The sequence below is a fragment of the Atractosteus spatula genome, chromosome 22 (assembly GCF_055471065.1).
Source record: "Atractosteus spatula isolate fAtrSpa1 chromosome 22, fAtrSpa1.hap1, whole genome shotgun sequence".
Taxonomy (NCBI): domain Eukaryota; kingdom Metazoa; phylum Chordata; class Actinopteri; order Semionotiformes; family Lepisosteidae; genus Atractosteus; species Atractosteus spatula.
In genome coordinates, this window is record NC_142727.1 from 3,694,759 (window position 1) to 3,709,016 (window position 14,258).

General features: G+C 51.5%; 1 protein-coding gene across 1 annotated transcript in view; it reads left to right on the forward strand.

Moving 5' to 3' along the window:
• The window catches only part of dscaml1 (DS cell adhesion molecule like 1), a 164,420-nt gene that overhangs the window by 26,385 nt on the left and 123,777 nt on the right, over window positions 1-14,258 (forward strand). The window contains exon 3 of the mRNA XM_088939931.1: window positions 4,394-4,540. Coding sequence (XP_088796057.1) covers window positions 4,394-4,540 — 147 coding nt within the window. The remainder of the gene's footprint in view (window positions 1-4,393; window positions 4,541-14,258) is intronic.

Here is a 14,258-nt window from a genome sequence, read left to right on the forward strand (position 1 = left end):
GTCGAGTTTCCTCCCGTGTAAGTGAATAATGTATTCGGTTTCGCCGGTGTAAATTATTTAAATTACAGTGACACAGACCGGTGGTTGAAACTGGAGAGCCCGAGCGTGTTTTTGCCGGTCTCTTAGCAACGAGAGACGATATCCGAGCGTCCGCCGCATGCTAATGACCGCGCGTACGAGCACGGCCCAGTACAATGTCTATATAAACAGTCGCCTTTCTCTGTTCTCAGGTAATTATCAATTTGGCATATCGCTAATAACAACAGCCGAAAGCCGGGGATAATTATCAAGTGCCGCGAATTTAACCCCCGCGAAGAAACCTGGAGGCTAGGCAGTCGGGCCTCGGCCAGCACGCAGGTGGGAGGCCAGGGCGACGGATATGATTTATAAAAGGGGGTCCGGCGCTCTCCCGCGCTGACAGGTTTATAGGCAAGGTCAACAGTACGCCTATTAACAAATAAACGAAGTCGAGAGTGGCTTCTGCCAGACAGAAGCGAGAGTCAGGGTTACGGGTGAAGGGAACTCCAGAGGCCAGATGTGTCATTAGATGAGACCTGAGCAAGGGCCCCCGTCTGTGTCCTGGTGATCTCTGAACAAACACCTGTTCTCTCAGGGGTCTGTCTGTGCGCGGGTATATTGATTTTAGCAGCAGCCTGCACAGTGTGAATCGTGCTAGCGGTACTGGCAGAGCAAGGTGGGGTCTGTGTGTCCCTGCGGGGGGGGGGATGAACAGTAATTACTGGACTGACAGAGTCGTCTAATATGGGGGTTAGAAATGAGGGAGGTTACCTGCTCTGTCGGCAGTCTGTCAGTATCCCCCTCGCAGGTTAATTCTACCACTCAGACCGGGCACAGGTGCTAATAACTAGCCTGCTGTGAATACTGTCGTGTATAAAGAGGAAGAAGAATAATATCACTTTATTAACCCTTTACAATTAACCCTTTATAACCCACCCTAGATGGGACTTGAACCCACAATCCCTGGTTTAGGAGGCCAGTGCCTTATCCATTAGGCCACTGGGACACTGTGAAAGAAAGAAAAGGAAGGAAAAATATGCCTTTGTGCGTTGGTGTTAGCACGTTTTGACGTTCAACAAGTTAAATCACCTCTCACTAATATAACAATCAAAGTCAGTAGTGGGTCTGTCATGGTAAAGTTATCAGAATAATGCCAAAAACATCTAATCAAATCTGTTTTTCTCTGAAACATACATTAAATGCGGAAAGATACATTTCTTTTGATGCTCAGACCGCAACATTTGGCAGGAAAAGTGACTTATGGTCATACAGTAGCATTACAGGGCTTCTCATACAAAGGGATAAAATATGATTGCAAAGCCACATTTTCTAAAGCATAAACTATTACAGGAGCAACGGCTGTGATAAAAGTAAACTAGTGTAATTTTGCAGTATATTGACAAAGTGTAAAAGTGAATTGCTAATCTATGAAAAGGCCCTCTTGCCGTTTAAATGTAGTACATTATACGAATGAGACGGTGAGCTGTCTGCTGTCAGACAGTGGTGCTCCGTTAAGGTGGGACAGACTGCACTGCCGTGATTTTCTATGCAACGAGGATATTATCTTCTACAGATGTGCTCCCAGTTCAAGAAGGTGACTTTTCCCACCCGGCACAGGGCTTTATTAATGACTGGATTAATTCCCCTTTCGGCACAGTTTGGATTATTGCCTTTCGTGCCTGGTGTGTGTGTGTGTGTGTGTGTGTGTGTGTGTGTGTGTGTGTGTGTGTGTGCGCGCGTGTGTGTGCGTGTGCGCGTGTGCCTAGCCCCTGATGAGCCAGCAGCGCTGCTTCATCATTACCAAGAACACCTTCCTGAGTCAGATTGCCGTCTGTGGGCACCCACGTCTCTGTGCTTGTGTGGAGTAAAGTGGCGTCGGTGTCGTTGGGCCTGTCGGCTCGCTTGCAAACACTCTCCCTTTAGAGCCGTTTCGTTCCTGGGAATTAAAATGGCAAAGTCAGTTTGGCAAAACGATCCCAGAGATGGAATCACGCCGATCGACAGAGCGTGTATTTATTCTGCCTGCTCTTGTGGCCAGGCACAGGAGGGCTGTAATGTTTGTGACGGCTTCACAGGCCAGAGAGCGGCTCTCCGCTGATCTGTACAAAGGGCACTGTGTGCTCTCTCTCGGGCTGTGTGTTTAATCCACTCAGGCTGACCGCGTTTTTGTCAGCCACTCTGGTTATGCCGAGTTGTGATGTCTCAGCCCCATTGTTCAGAGCCAATTCAAAAACACAGGAGTAAAACGCATTCCCACCCGCAATTTTGTAAGAAATATTGGTGCATTTAACTTACTAGTGACGAGAGTGTGTACGGTATAATAAGGTGGTTTTATATATTTTTTTTTTGTAATGATATTGTCATTTTTTATGCAGTACTGTTGATCACTCAGGGCTGGGTGGTTGGCATTGCTGTCTCGCAGTGCTGGGGCCCTGGGTTCAATTCCTGGGGTGCTGTCTGTGTGGAGTCTGTATGTTCTCCCCATGTTCGCATGAGTTTCGTCCAGGTGCTCTGGTTTCCTCCCATGGTCTGGTGGGATAATTGGATTCTGGGTGAATTGGCCCTGGTGTGAGTGTGTGTCTGTGTCTGTGTGTGCCCTGCGATGAACTGGCATCCTGTCCAGTGTGTATCCTGCCTTGTGCCCACTGCTTCCTGGGATAAGCTCTGGGAGACTGTGACCCTGAGTTGGTTATTGAAACTAAGGGGATGTTTATCATTCATCCATCTGTGCTCATCTGTATGCCTGTGTGAGTGATTCTTAGTCTGTGTAGCTCACACTATGATCATCTATATCATGTATTTTGTACTTGCTGAAGAGAAAATAATGCAGGCGTAGGAAACAATACCTTTGCTTTTGTAAACTTAACTCCTATCTGTATAATTATGTATGAGATGATTTAGTTATTTTTAAGTTGAATGTATTAATCTTTACTGTACAGCTATTTTGAATTTCCCTTGCTGAAGTGTGCGTTTGTGCGGAATTTCACATTCTGAGTGAGCAGCAGCTGATTCAGAGCAGGAAAGGGCAGTTCGCAGGACGGAAACTGGTGGCAAGGGTCAATAACTGAGCCCCCGGCCTGGTGACACACAGGCCTTCACTCTTGCGCTGGTTCAGACTTGCATCAGCATCACAGCAGTGCACAGCAAACCACAGTAGCTACTTTTGGGCAAATGCCATCCATCTTCTTCTGAATAAAGTAAAGCATGCTTGTTTTGTCTAATGACAAAAACACTGTATCTTAATTAAGGAAATGGCATGAAATTAAGTCCCACTATAATATGAAAGCACATTTTGTGAGTATTTTTAGCTCAGGATTAATTTCCAGGCTTTTGAAGTGGTTAGGTGGCAGTCTGTGCTAGCATTTAGCCTTGCATTCATACAGATGTCTTCTCTTGCTTTTGTTTTTTTTTCTTAACCCTCCATCTTCCTTCTTATCTGATCAGTCTGATAAACCATTTCATAGTTTTGACCAGGGAAAGTGTTTACTAATGATGCATATTCTAAGCCCTGCCAGCTGCTGAGGTTTGTCGTTCCCTCTGTAAAATCAGCTTCTGTCAGAAACCACTAAAGGGTGTCTATTTATCTGCCCTCCTGGTGAAATTGTGCCCTGTGGTGAAATTTAGACTGATCTCAAAACAAGCCCAAAACGCCTGTCTCCAGAGATCCAAAATCACCCCATTTCTGCAGCAGGGAGATTATCAGCGATGCTTTCAACATCATTTCCATTCACTCAAACTGCGCACGTCACAGCAGAGGTGATATTTAAAGTCCTACTGACATTTGTGAGCACGAGGCTGTGCTTGATATATGTTCTTATCAAGGCATGTACCTGGGCAGCACAGTGGCGCGGTGGTGAGCATTAATGCCTCGCTGTGCTGGGGCCCTGGGATCCATTCCTGGGGTGCTGTCTGTGTGGAGTTTGCATGTTCTCCTCCTTTGTGTGGGTTTGCTCCGGGAGCTCTGGTTTTGTCCCACAGTCCAAAGACAAACTGGGAGGTTTATGGGCCTCTGGGAAACCTGGCCCTGGTGTCTGTGTTCGCCCTGCGATGGACTGGCGTCCCACCCAGGGGGTACCCCGCCTTGTGCCCGATGCTCGCTGGGATAGACTCCCAGGTTTAGAAGATGGATGGATGGACACGCACCCTTGTGTCCACGAGTTTGTTTGGCATCGCGCCTCAGTGACAGTTCTTCGAAATGAAGTGTGTGTGTGTGTGGGGGGGGGGGGGAGTATGTGTGCAGATGGAAAATGACCTGCAGGTAATGGTGGCCCCTTTCTGATGGATGAGGGCTTTGATGGGATCTGCAGCAGCTTGCCATGTGTCTGTCTTGGAGCTGGGCCTGCGTGACGGGTGTGTCTTCTCTCTCTCTCTACAGTTTTCAGGGAGCCCTACACAGTGCGGGTGGACGACCAGCGGGCCACGCGGGGCAACGTGGCCGTCTTCAAGTGCCTCATTCTTTCTGCCGTGCAGGAATACATTAGCGTAGTGTCCTGGGAGAAAGACACTGTCTCCATCGTCCCAGGTAGGACCCTGGCTTCCTCTCTCTTTCTCTGGCCGAGATGGGGGGGGTGGGCGTGTCGAGTTGGAAACGGTGGCGCATTCTCCAGTTTTCACACGCGGGGATGGCCGAAACGTGAGAATCGCCTCTGTGGAAGTGTGCTCGTATTTTGGGAGGCGCCGATGCATTTGTGCGCATGCAAGGATTGAGGGGAGCTGGGCGGGTTGCTATGCGAGCAAGAGGTGATCTTCCGAAATTCTCCCGAGAGAAGGAGCGCTCTGCCCCCGGGCTGTAGCCGTTTCCCCAGTCGTGTTGGCCGGTGGGAGTGACCGTGACGACCGGCGTGTCCGTTCACCAGCGGTGAGGTGGCCCGCTCGCGCGGGAAGCAGTCGATCTGCCGGTCGGTAGCCGCAGACGGGCGCTCTGGCAGTCTGTCAGCTGCTGGGTTGGTCTGTCGGTCGGTCAGTCATTTGGCCGGATGGGCAGCCAGTCTGTCAGTCTTCGGTAGTCGGCGCACAGGGGTCTCTCAGGCGGGCACGCGGAGCTGGCCTTGCGGGGGGTTTGAGAGGCCGAGGATGTGTACAGCAGAGGATCAGCATTACGCAGCGTTGGAGAAATGGGAAAGTGTGCCGATCGGGAGAAACTCGGTCCAGATCTGCACGGGTGTCATCTAATGTCACAGACCTGGCGTGCTTTGCACTTGCTGTGCAGAATCGGTCAAGGTTTGGATTTCCTCGCTAAGCGGCGGAGAAAAGTGGTTCATCCTTGCTGGCTCGCTGGGGACAGTTGTCTCGAGTGGATTGAAACGGGAAGTGACTGAGCAGAGATCTTGTGCCAATGTGGAGATCAAGCCCCCGGGCAGATATAAGAGGTGACATGCTGACTCTTCTGGTGTGCTTCTGGTGTGCTGATGTTAGTCTGGACCAGGAACGATCTTGACAAAACAGTGTCATTGCTAAAAAGATGTACAAAGGTTTGACATGGAAGAGGCTGGATAATGAACCTGAATCTGTTTTTTCCTGCTTTTTGGAACCGGATTAGTGAATTAATTGCTGTGAGCTGGGTTTGAGGGTCTTTGGTCATTCAGAAGTCTGTGTTTCTCAGAGGGTCTGACATTGCAGCGGACGGTGATCTTGTTTTAGAGGTGAAACCTTTTGCGCATTCCGCAATTGGTCAGGAAATTGGACTTTTTCTGTAGCTCTGAGTTGATTTTGATGTTGTCCAGTTTGCCTCCCCCCATTGTGAAGTTGAGCGTGTTGCGTGGGGTCCTCTTGATGTCTCTCCGCGGCTGTGAAAAGGGGGTTTTCACTCTGGGGCCCTTGCAGTAACACAAGGGACGTCACCCCCCTCTGAAATCCGGACAGTGTAGAGATCTGCACAGGCAGATCTGGTGTCTGGGGCCAGTGGGGAAGGCAAGCTCAGGCAAGGGGAAGGTGTTTGCAAGCTCAGGGCCCTCGAGAGACTGGGTTCGAACCCTGGCAGGGGCAGGGAGTGGTGCCCTCGTCACACGCTGAAGGAACCTTTGTGTGGTCCCAGGTTTCCTAGGCCTCATTCGGAATTGATGCTGATGCAGTCTGCACGGTCGCTGGCCCCAGCATGGGCAGCATGTTGACAAAGGAGGACCACAAGCAGGCGGATCTCAGCGCAGTTCGCGCAGTTGCTGCATTTCTCTCCTTGTACTGTATATGAGACTGTAGATTGAACATTTTCTATAAATGCAAAAATAAAATCTGACAGAAGCCGGTCAGATCTGTGCATCCGTTGCACAGCATTTTGATCCGTTTCAGGTTTTACAAGCTTTGGGCTGGAGCACAGTTTGTACTGATTAAAGAAAAACCCAAACTTGCTTTTATAGGGAATGCCGTTTCATTCTATGCTGTGTGTCTATGTGCAGCTTTAATCAAAATAAGGTTAGAAGTACAGCCAGCAGCCATATCACCCTATAACTCCCAGCTGGCAGCCCCACTGGAGCTCAGCAGGTGTGAGCCTGGCCAGTGCCTGGATGGGAGACTCCTGGGAAAGCTGAGGTTGCTGCTGGAAGAGGTGTTAGTGGGGCCAGTAGGGGGTGCTCAGCCTGCGGTCTCTGTGGATCCTAATGTCCCAGTATAGTGATGGGGACACTATACTGTAAAAAGGCCAGTCATCGCCTCCTAATAATCCCCATCTCTGAACTGGCTTCATCACTTTGCTCTCCTCCCCACTGAGAGCTGGTGTGTGGTGAGAGTACTGGAGCATCATCCAGGTGGGGCTGCACACTGGGGGTGGTGGAGCGGATCCCCATGACCTGTAAAGAGCTTTGAGTGGAGTGTCCAGAAAAGCGCTCTGTAAGTATACGAAATTAGTATTAAGTGTAATTTTATCCAAGAGCATGAAACATCTCAAACTGCTGTGAGCTGCTTCCCCTGAAAAATTGTACCGTGGCTGATATCTGAAGAGGCGTTCAGAAGCTTGTTTTTGCCTTACCAACACAGAGCAACCTTCTGGTGCGTTTGGGGGTGTGTGTGTTCGTACGCATTGATGTTTAGTTATGTAGTACAGAACCTGCCAGATTAGAGCTAGGAGGCTTGAGCATTCAGCAGTGGCAAGCAGAAAGTGTGGGAGGCCGTCCGAGCAGCCATGGTAAAGAGGCTCGCTCGAGCAGGCTGAGCTTGGCGATCACGGGTTCGAGCCTGGCAGAGGCTCACAGTGGGCTGTGATGGGGGTTATTCAGCCACGACTCCCTGGTCTCTTGGTGATGCAGCGCCCCCCTGTGGCTGCCTGGGTGCTTGCAGGCTCGTGGCGCTGGCTGTCAGTGAGGGAGGCGCCTCTCTTCCGATCTGCTCTGTGCTGCCGGGGACGTGTTCAAAGGCGATTGGCTGGAAGGTGGGTGGGGCCCTTGGCTCTTCGCTCTCCCCCGTGTGCGGGTGCAGGGTCCTAACAACACGTATGAGTAGGAGCAAACGCAGACCCCAGGCGACTCCAGTATCCTGGGCCTGCGAATCCATCAAGGCCTCAGTAAAAACAGTCAGGGTTTCAGCAGTGGACACAGTGCCATTCCCACTCGTTCAATGGGATATGTCTGTATGTACACTATACAGCTCAGGGGCGAAATACATGACGCATCATAAAGAAAGATCCCCATCAGATCAGCTTCGTCACCTTCACCTTTTCAGATGACCTTATTCCTGCATTCTGCAGGTCTCTGAACGACCCCGTGGATAAGATTGCCGTGGGTATCTCATTTGGTTCAGTGAGGCTCATTGGCCGACCGGCTGTTCAGGTCGTATACGGGGCCCCTGTGTCTCTGTCATCTGTGCGGTGATGTGGCCGTCGCACTGTCCCAGGAGTCTGTGAGCTGCACACTTGTTAATGGGAAGACTGGAATGTTAATGCTGCCATCCTTGGACACCGTCAGACCCTTTCGTATCTCCTTTTCTGTGGTCTTTTCTGTTTTTTCCTCCTCCTCTTTTCCGCCCTGTCCCCATTTTCCACGTGATTGTCCTCGGGCCTGCCTCTCCTGCTCTGTCGCTCGCTTCCGCTTCTCCTTTCTGAAGTGATCCGATCGCTGCCTCCCGCGATTCCCTCTCCCTCTCCCCCCTCCTCCTCTTTCCCCAGTCAGTGCTCGTCATCCTCCTTTTGTTTCTGTCGCTCTCGCCTCTCCTCCCGTTCCCCCAGCTCGCTCCAGCTCCCTCCCTCTCTCTCTCCTTGCCCGCGTGGTGAGGTCGCGCGCCAGGTGTGTGCCTCTGCCTCTCCAGCCAGCCGCAGGTGCCTGGCAGACTGGGCCCTGTGCGAGGGAGTGGGCTCTGCGGCTGTGAATTAGCCCCGGCACTTTCCCAAGGAGGCGAGGAAGCAGAGCTCTCTAAACAGACCTCTGATGAATTAATGCTAATTAAGAATCGCTCCCCTAATTTATAAAGACTGCTTTCTCCTCTAAAGATGCCGTAACCCTGAGAGGCAGTTCCTGTGAGATATCTGTCCGGGTAGCACAGTCCAGACAGTTGTGCGTTTCAGGGTTCGGGCTGTAATGCACACCTGCGGAGGTTTTGTGCGGAATCTCTCTCTCGGTGTGTGTTAGACGTTGGGCAGAGAGCCCGGCTGTAGAGAGAGCTGCTGGGATTCCTGGCTGTGATCCGGTTTGGTCCTGGGGCAGGGAGGAGGGTATGTGGGAGCTCAGGCCAGTGTCTGCAGACCCCCCACCGCCATCATGTTCATTAACAGCTGGGGGACCTCTCGTCATGCAGGCTGGTGGGGCGGTCAGTGAGCTCGGTGTCAGTTTCCCCAGCCAGGAGTCCGTGACTTCTTTAGCAGTCTGCAACTCTCTCCCTTCCCCCCCACTTCCTCCTTTCTCCTTTAGCAAAATCTCGCTCTCTGGGGTGCGCTGTTTTTCTAGACCTCTGGCAGGACAGACACTGCGAGTCTGTCGGCTACGCCACAGAGGCGTTGGCGGACGGTGAGCAGGTGTCACCAGCGTGGGAGAGTTGCTCGGTGTTTGTCCAGCTGGATCTTGATGGAATCTGTAGCCTGCGTCACTGATGTTCCTGGTTCGAGCCCTAGCTGTGCCTCTGACTCATGGGGTGAGCCTCCTGGCGCTCTGCCCTGTGTGGGGCACACGCGCTGAGGATGTCGCAGGTGTTTCTGCACAGAAGGAGCTGTGACATACAGTATGTTGGCGGGGCAGATTCTTGTTGTTGTTGTTATCTAGCACATTTTGTGTCCTAGATTCAGTGTTCCTGCATGTTGATCTGGACAGGCGATCGGTCAGGACATTAGAAAGCTTGCCAAAGCCTTTGAGGGAGGCCGCCGGGCTCATCTTATCTATCGCTCCAGAGCTGACAGCGTGTGCATGTGGCATGTACAGCGCACAGACAGCTCTGTCACGCTGATCGGCCCTGCCCCGCGCAGTAGGGCACATCGATTAAATCGAGTCGCTCACTCTGCCCTTGTTTCCTCTTCTCTCTCCTTTCCTGAAGACCACGGACTGGGGGGTGTAGTCAGAGGCTGACATTCTTGTTATCAGCACCCTCTGGCTTCTCTGCCTCTCTCTCTGTCTTTACTTCTCTCGCACTCTCAGGCTCCAGGGCAGTGTGCTCCCTCAGTCTCCTGCACATCGCAGGGGCTGCTGTGCCCGGACCTGCGATCGGGAGGGGGGGGTGTGTGTCTGTCGGTAGTCGTCAGTGTGGCGGAGCTGCTGGCACCTCCTCTCTTGAGCCCGCACTGAAGCTGCCTTCATCGGGGCTCCACTTCTTGACTGCAGGCGAACTAGGCCGGTTCATTAACAGTGGTGGTATTCAAGCCTTGCTCTTTCGTTTTTTTTGCGCTCGTTAACTGGTTTCCTCTCTGCTGTGCTCATCCCTCTGTCCCTTATCTGCATTTTCGTCTCCTCTCTCTCCTCATCTCGCTTCACGTCTTCCTCTTCCTCGCTGTATTTCTTTCTCCTTCGGTCCTCCCCTTCCTTAATCTCTCCCTTGACACTCGCCCCACCGAGTTGCCCTGTTCTTTATTTTGGGGGGGGGGGGGGGGGGGGCGGCTTGGCAGTGGAGTTACCTCGTGATGTCAAGCGGGGGGATGTGATGTCGTTCTTTGAAAAGGTCAAAGTGCACTTCTTGGCAACACTTACTCTCGGTACCCAAAGCCCAGACCAAAGTTCGACAACACACAAAGGCATCTCTGTATTGCTCCTCCAAGAGTCTGAAGCTTTCCATCCATCCATTTTTTAACCGCCTTATTCAGTTCAGGATCACAGAGGAGTCTATCCCAGCAAGCAACGAGCACAAGGCAGGGTACACCCTGGACAGGACACCAGTCCATCACAGGGCACAACCACACACACACACTCACACAGTCTTAACCCACTAGCATGGCTTTGGACTTCACCGGAGCACCTGGAGAAAACCCACTTGAACACGGGGAGAACATGCAAACTCCACATAGACAGCACCCCAGGAACTGAACCCAGGACCTTCCCCCCCAGTGTTGTTAGGCAGCAATGCCACTGTGCCGAAGCCTACCAGGGAGCTGGAAACTGAACGCTGGCTTTATTTCAGCCTGTGAAGGAAGCTGCACACAAACCCTGAGTGGAAAGGAAGTTGGGCTTGGAGAGCTCAGCAGGACTGGAGCAGACAGCCCTGTCATCAGGGTATGGTGAAGTAAAGCACAGTAAAGCATAGAAGACTTCACAAAAGCAGGGCCAGTACCAGGAACACTGTAAAGCTTTGAGCACCAGATGGGTGTCTGTGCTCATCGCTCTCTCTCGGCCCAGCTGTCTCAGCTTGGCTTGGCTGTCCCGGTCTGAGCTCTGTCTGCAGCGCCAAACACAGGCAGCCCTTGTCCTCGCAAGCCAAGCGGAAGTGCGAGTAAGAGTCTGCGCCCGGGCACGTGCTGAAGCCTCCTCCTCCTCCTCCTCCTCCTGCTCCTCCTCACTGCGGAGCTGTGATCCCCGGCGCCCGGCCCGGCGTTCAGGCGTTCAGGCGCGCTCAAAGGGTGCGGAGTGCGAGTATGAGTGGGTGTCTGACCCGGTGGAAGAGTGGAACTAATTAATAATAATAATTCATAATTTCTTACACTTCTATAGCCCTTTTCTGGACACTCCACTCAGAGCTCTTTACAGGTCATGCAGCCCCACCTGGATGATGCTCCAGTCCTCTCCCCCCACACACCAGCTCTCAGTGGGGAGGAGAGCAGAGGGATGAAGCCCACTGTCGGCACGCGTGACGTTTGGTGGGTGCGTAAGCCCGTGTGTGTGGCTGTGACGGAGATCCCGAGAGCTGGTGGCCGTGGGTCGTGTCATTCCCGGGAAGTTTGGGCCTAGATCATTCTCGGGCCCATTAGACATCAAGAGGATCGGGCGAAGAAAGACCCAATGAAGAGGCTGATTAACGACAGGGTTCAAGCGCCGGAGAGCAGTTTGGTTTGTGTCTGTTTTTACAGGCCGATGGATGTCATTTATAAGCCATCACAAGGCGCTGGACGTTACGAGCCTGTTACCCTCATCTGAATCAAATCTTCTGGCATTGTGCCCGTCTGCAGCTGGCAAGACCTGGAATGGATCAAGCCGCTACGGATACCTCTTCCCCGAATTACGCTACAGTGTGTTAGCAGGGTGGCCGTCAATGAAGAGCGCAAGAGAATGAGTAATTGAAATCAATAACCGAAATCTGGCAGTTTTTAAACATGCTGGCGCCCCCACAAGAAACCTCCTGCGAGCCGGTACGCTGTTCTCGTGTGTTTTTCGAGTATTTCGCGGCTGTGGGCCAGGCCCCAGGTGTGCGTGGACATGTGAACTTATTGAGTGAGGTGTTTGTGTGTTTGAGGAGGTGAACAGGGCTGTGTTTGAGCCGAGTTTCATGTTCTTCTCTTCCACTTCAATTGCTGGGAGTGTGAAGCTGTGTGGTGTTGTGACTGGGAGGGCAGTGTGTGTGGGTGTCTGACCCTGTGTTGGTGAGTGTGAAGTTCAGTGGAAAGTACAGTATAGTTACTTCCTATAAATATCTGGGTATATACGAAGATGTTACTCTGTCTTGGAAGACGTGTGTTTCAGAGACTGTGTGTGTACATGTGTGTTTCAGAGACTGCGTGTGTATGTATGAAGACTGGAAATGTGTGTATTGCAGAGACAGTTTGTGTATGTGTGTGTGTTGCAGAGAGTGTGTGTGTGTGTAGATGTGTGTGTGTTGCAGGGACAGTGTGTGTGTGTGTTGCAGAGACTGTGTGGAAGTGTGTGTGTAGCAGAGACAGTTTGTGTGTGTATGTGTGTGTGTTGTAGACTGTGTGTGCAAGTGTAAGTGTGTGTGTTATAGAGACAGTGCATGTGTGTATGTGTGTGTTGCAGAGACTGTGTGCGTGTAAGTGTGTGTGTTACAGAGACAGTGCATGTGTGTATGTGTGTGTGTTGCACTGACAGTGTTTGTGTACGTGTGTATGTGTGTGTTTTGCAGAGACAGTGTGTGTATATTGTGTGTGTTGTAGAGACAGTTGCGTATCGGTCTCCTCATCCCTCTCTGGGGTACAACGCGGTGTGAATTTTATCTCATTGCCATAGCAACTAATAAAAAAAGAGTGTAATGGAGAAGGTGTGAGCACGTCTCAGTGATTGCTGCTCCCGAGATTCAGATCACATTCAGATTAGATACCGGGGGGAGGGGGTTACATCACACACAGGCGAGGCACAGGGGCACAGGAGTGTGTGTGTGTGCGTGAAGGCAAGGATGCAGAAACTTCCCTTTTCTGTTTTTCACTGAGAAAACAGGGAAGGGGAGAAAGGATGGGAAAAAAGCTGTCAGGATCAGTTTAATCCTTTCTCTGCAGTAACTCTTGTCTCCTCACGTGCGGCAGTTTTTGGAACAACACCTTCTGCTTGCAGATATTTTAGCAGGTCTAGCGGTTTCAAAGACAGACCGTCTGTGCAGGTTTATCTAGTGACCTGGTAATAGCTTCCTGGTTTATAGGCGTTCTGCCTCTGTCTAATTTCACTGCCAAACTTCAGCACGAGGCAGAGGTGTGCCTCTGGGCTCGCTTTCGGAACCACCGGTACACAACACAGCGTCTCTGCCTTTCGGCCGTGGACGATGTTATTAATCGCCCCGGGTGGAATTGGAATTTTTAAGCTGAAGTCAACCATCTGCACTCCCATTGATCTGTTCTCGGTGGGGTTATGTTCCTGTATGTAAATCAAAATGCACTTACTGGGGAAAATACAGTATATACCACAGGCCGACTTCAGATGTCACCAACATGACAAACAACAGAAGAACGAATGCAGTTTTCCATTCCAAGGGGTGGCACGGGGGCACAGAGGTCAGCATCGGTACCTTGCAGCGCTGGGGCCCCGGGTTCAGGTCCTGGGCTGCTGTCCGTGTGGAGTCTCCCCGTTTTCACTGTGGTTTCCTCTGGGAGCTCCGGTTTGCTCCCGCAGTCCAGAGACATGCTGGTGTGCTAACTGGCTTCTGGGAAAACTGGCGCTGATGTGAGTTGTGTGTGTAAGAAGTTGGATGGATGGATAAAAATCAGCAGGAAGCACAGACCTTTTTCTGATGCCGTATATGTGAATTTAATCTGTAATTTGTTTTGTGTGATCGTTTTATAAGGGGAAGGATCTAATCCGAAAAAAACCTGAAAACAGTGAAAAAGTGTCCTGTTTCTCCCAGCCCCCCTCCCTGTTGCCCCCCCCCCCCATTATCCTTGCCCTGGTGGTCCCCTGCCTGTGCTATATGTTTAGGCAGAGTGAACTGAAAATCTGTGTTGTCAGGGACCGCGAGCTGCTCAGCACCTAAATACTTTTTGATGATGCTAATTAAATGTCAAGCACGTGAATGTGAATTCAGTCCCGGTTGTTTAAGTGACACAGTGTTAGCCTAGTTTATGAAGGAGACAGAAGGAGAGAGAGGGTGATTTGTTAGAAGAAGGCAGTGAACGTGGTTTTGACTACGGCTGTGTACACAACATCGCCGAATCTGTCTTTCTGCGGCAGCTAATGATTCTGCCCCAGGGGAGGGGGAGGGGTGAGGCTTGGACAGGCTGCGTGAGAGATGGGCAGGCAGGCAGGCAGGCAGCCACAGGGCTGAGGCCGGCACACTGGGCACTTTCCGGTGAGGACTGGTCATGCAGGTGAGGTAGTTAGACTTGGATGGGTTGGTGGGACTGGTGGGTTGGTGGGAGATTCTGATGTGGTGATTGGACTTAATGGGTTCATTAGACTCTGGTGGGTTGATGGGACTGATAGTTTGATGGGGACTCTGATTTGTTGAATGGACTCTGATGGGTTGGT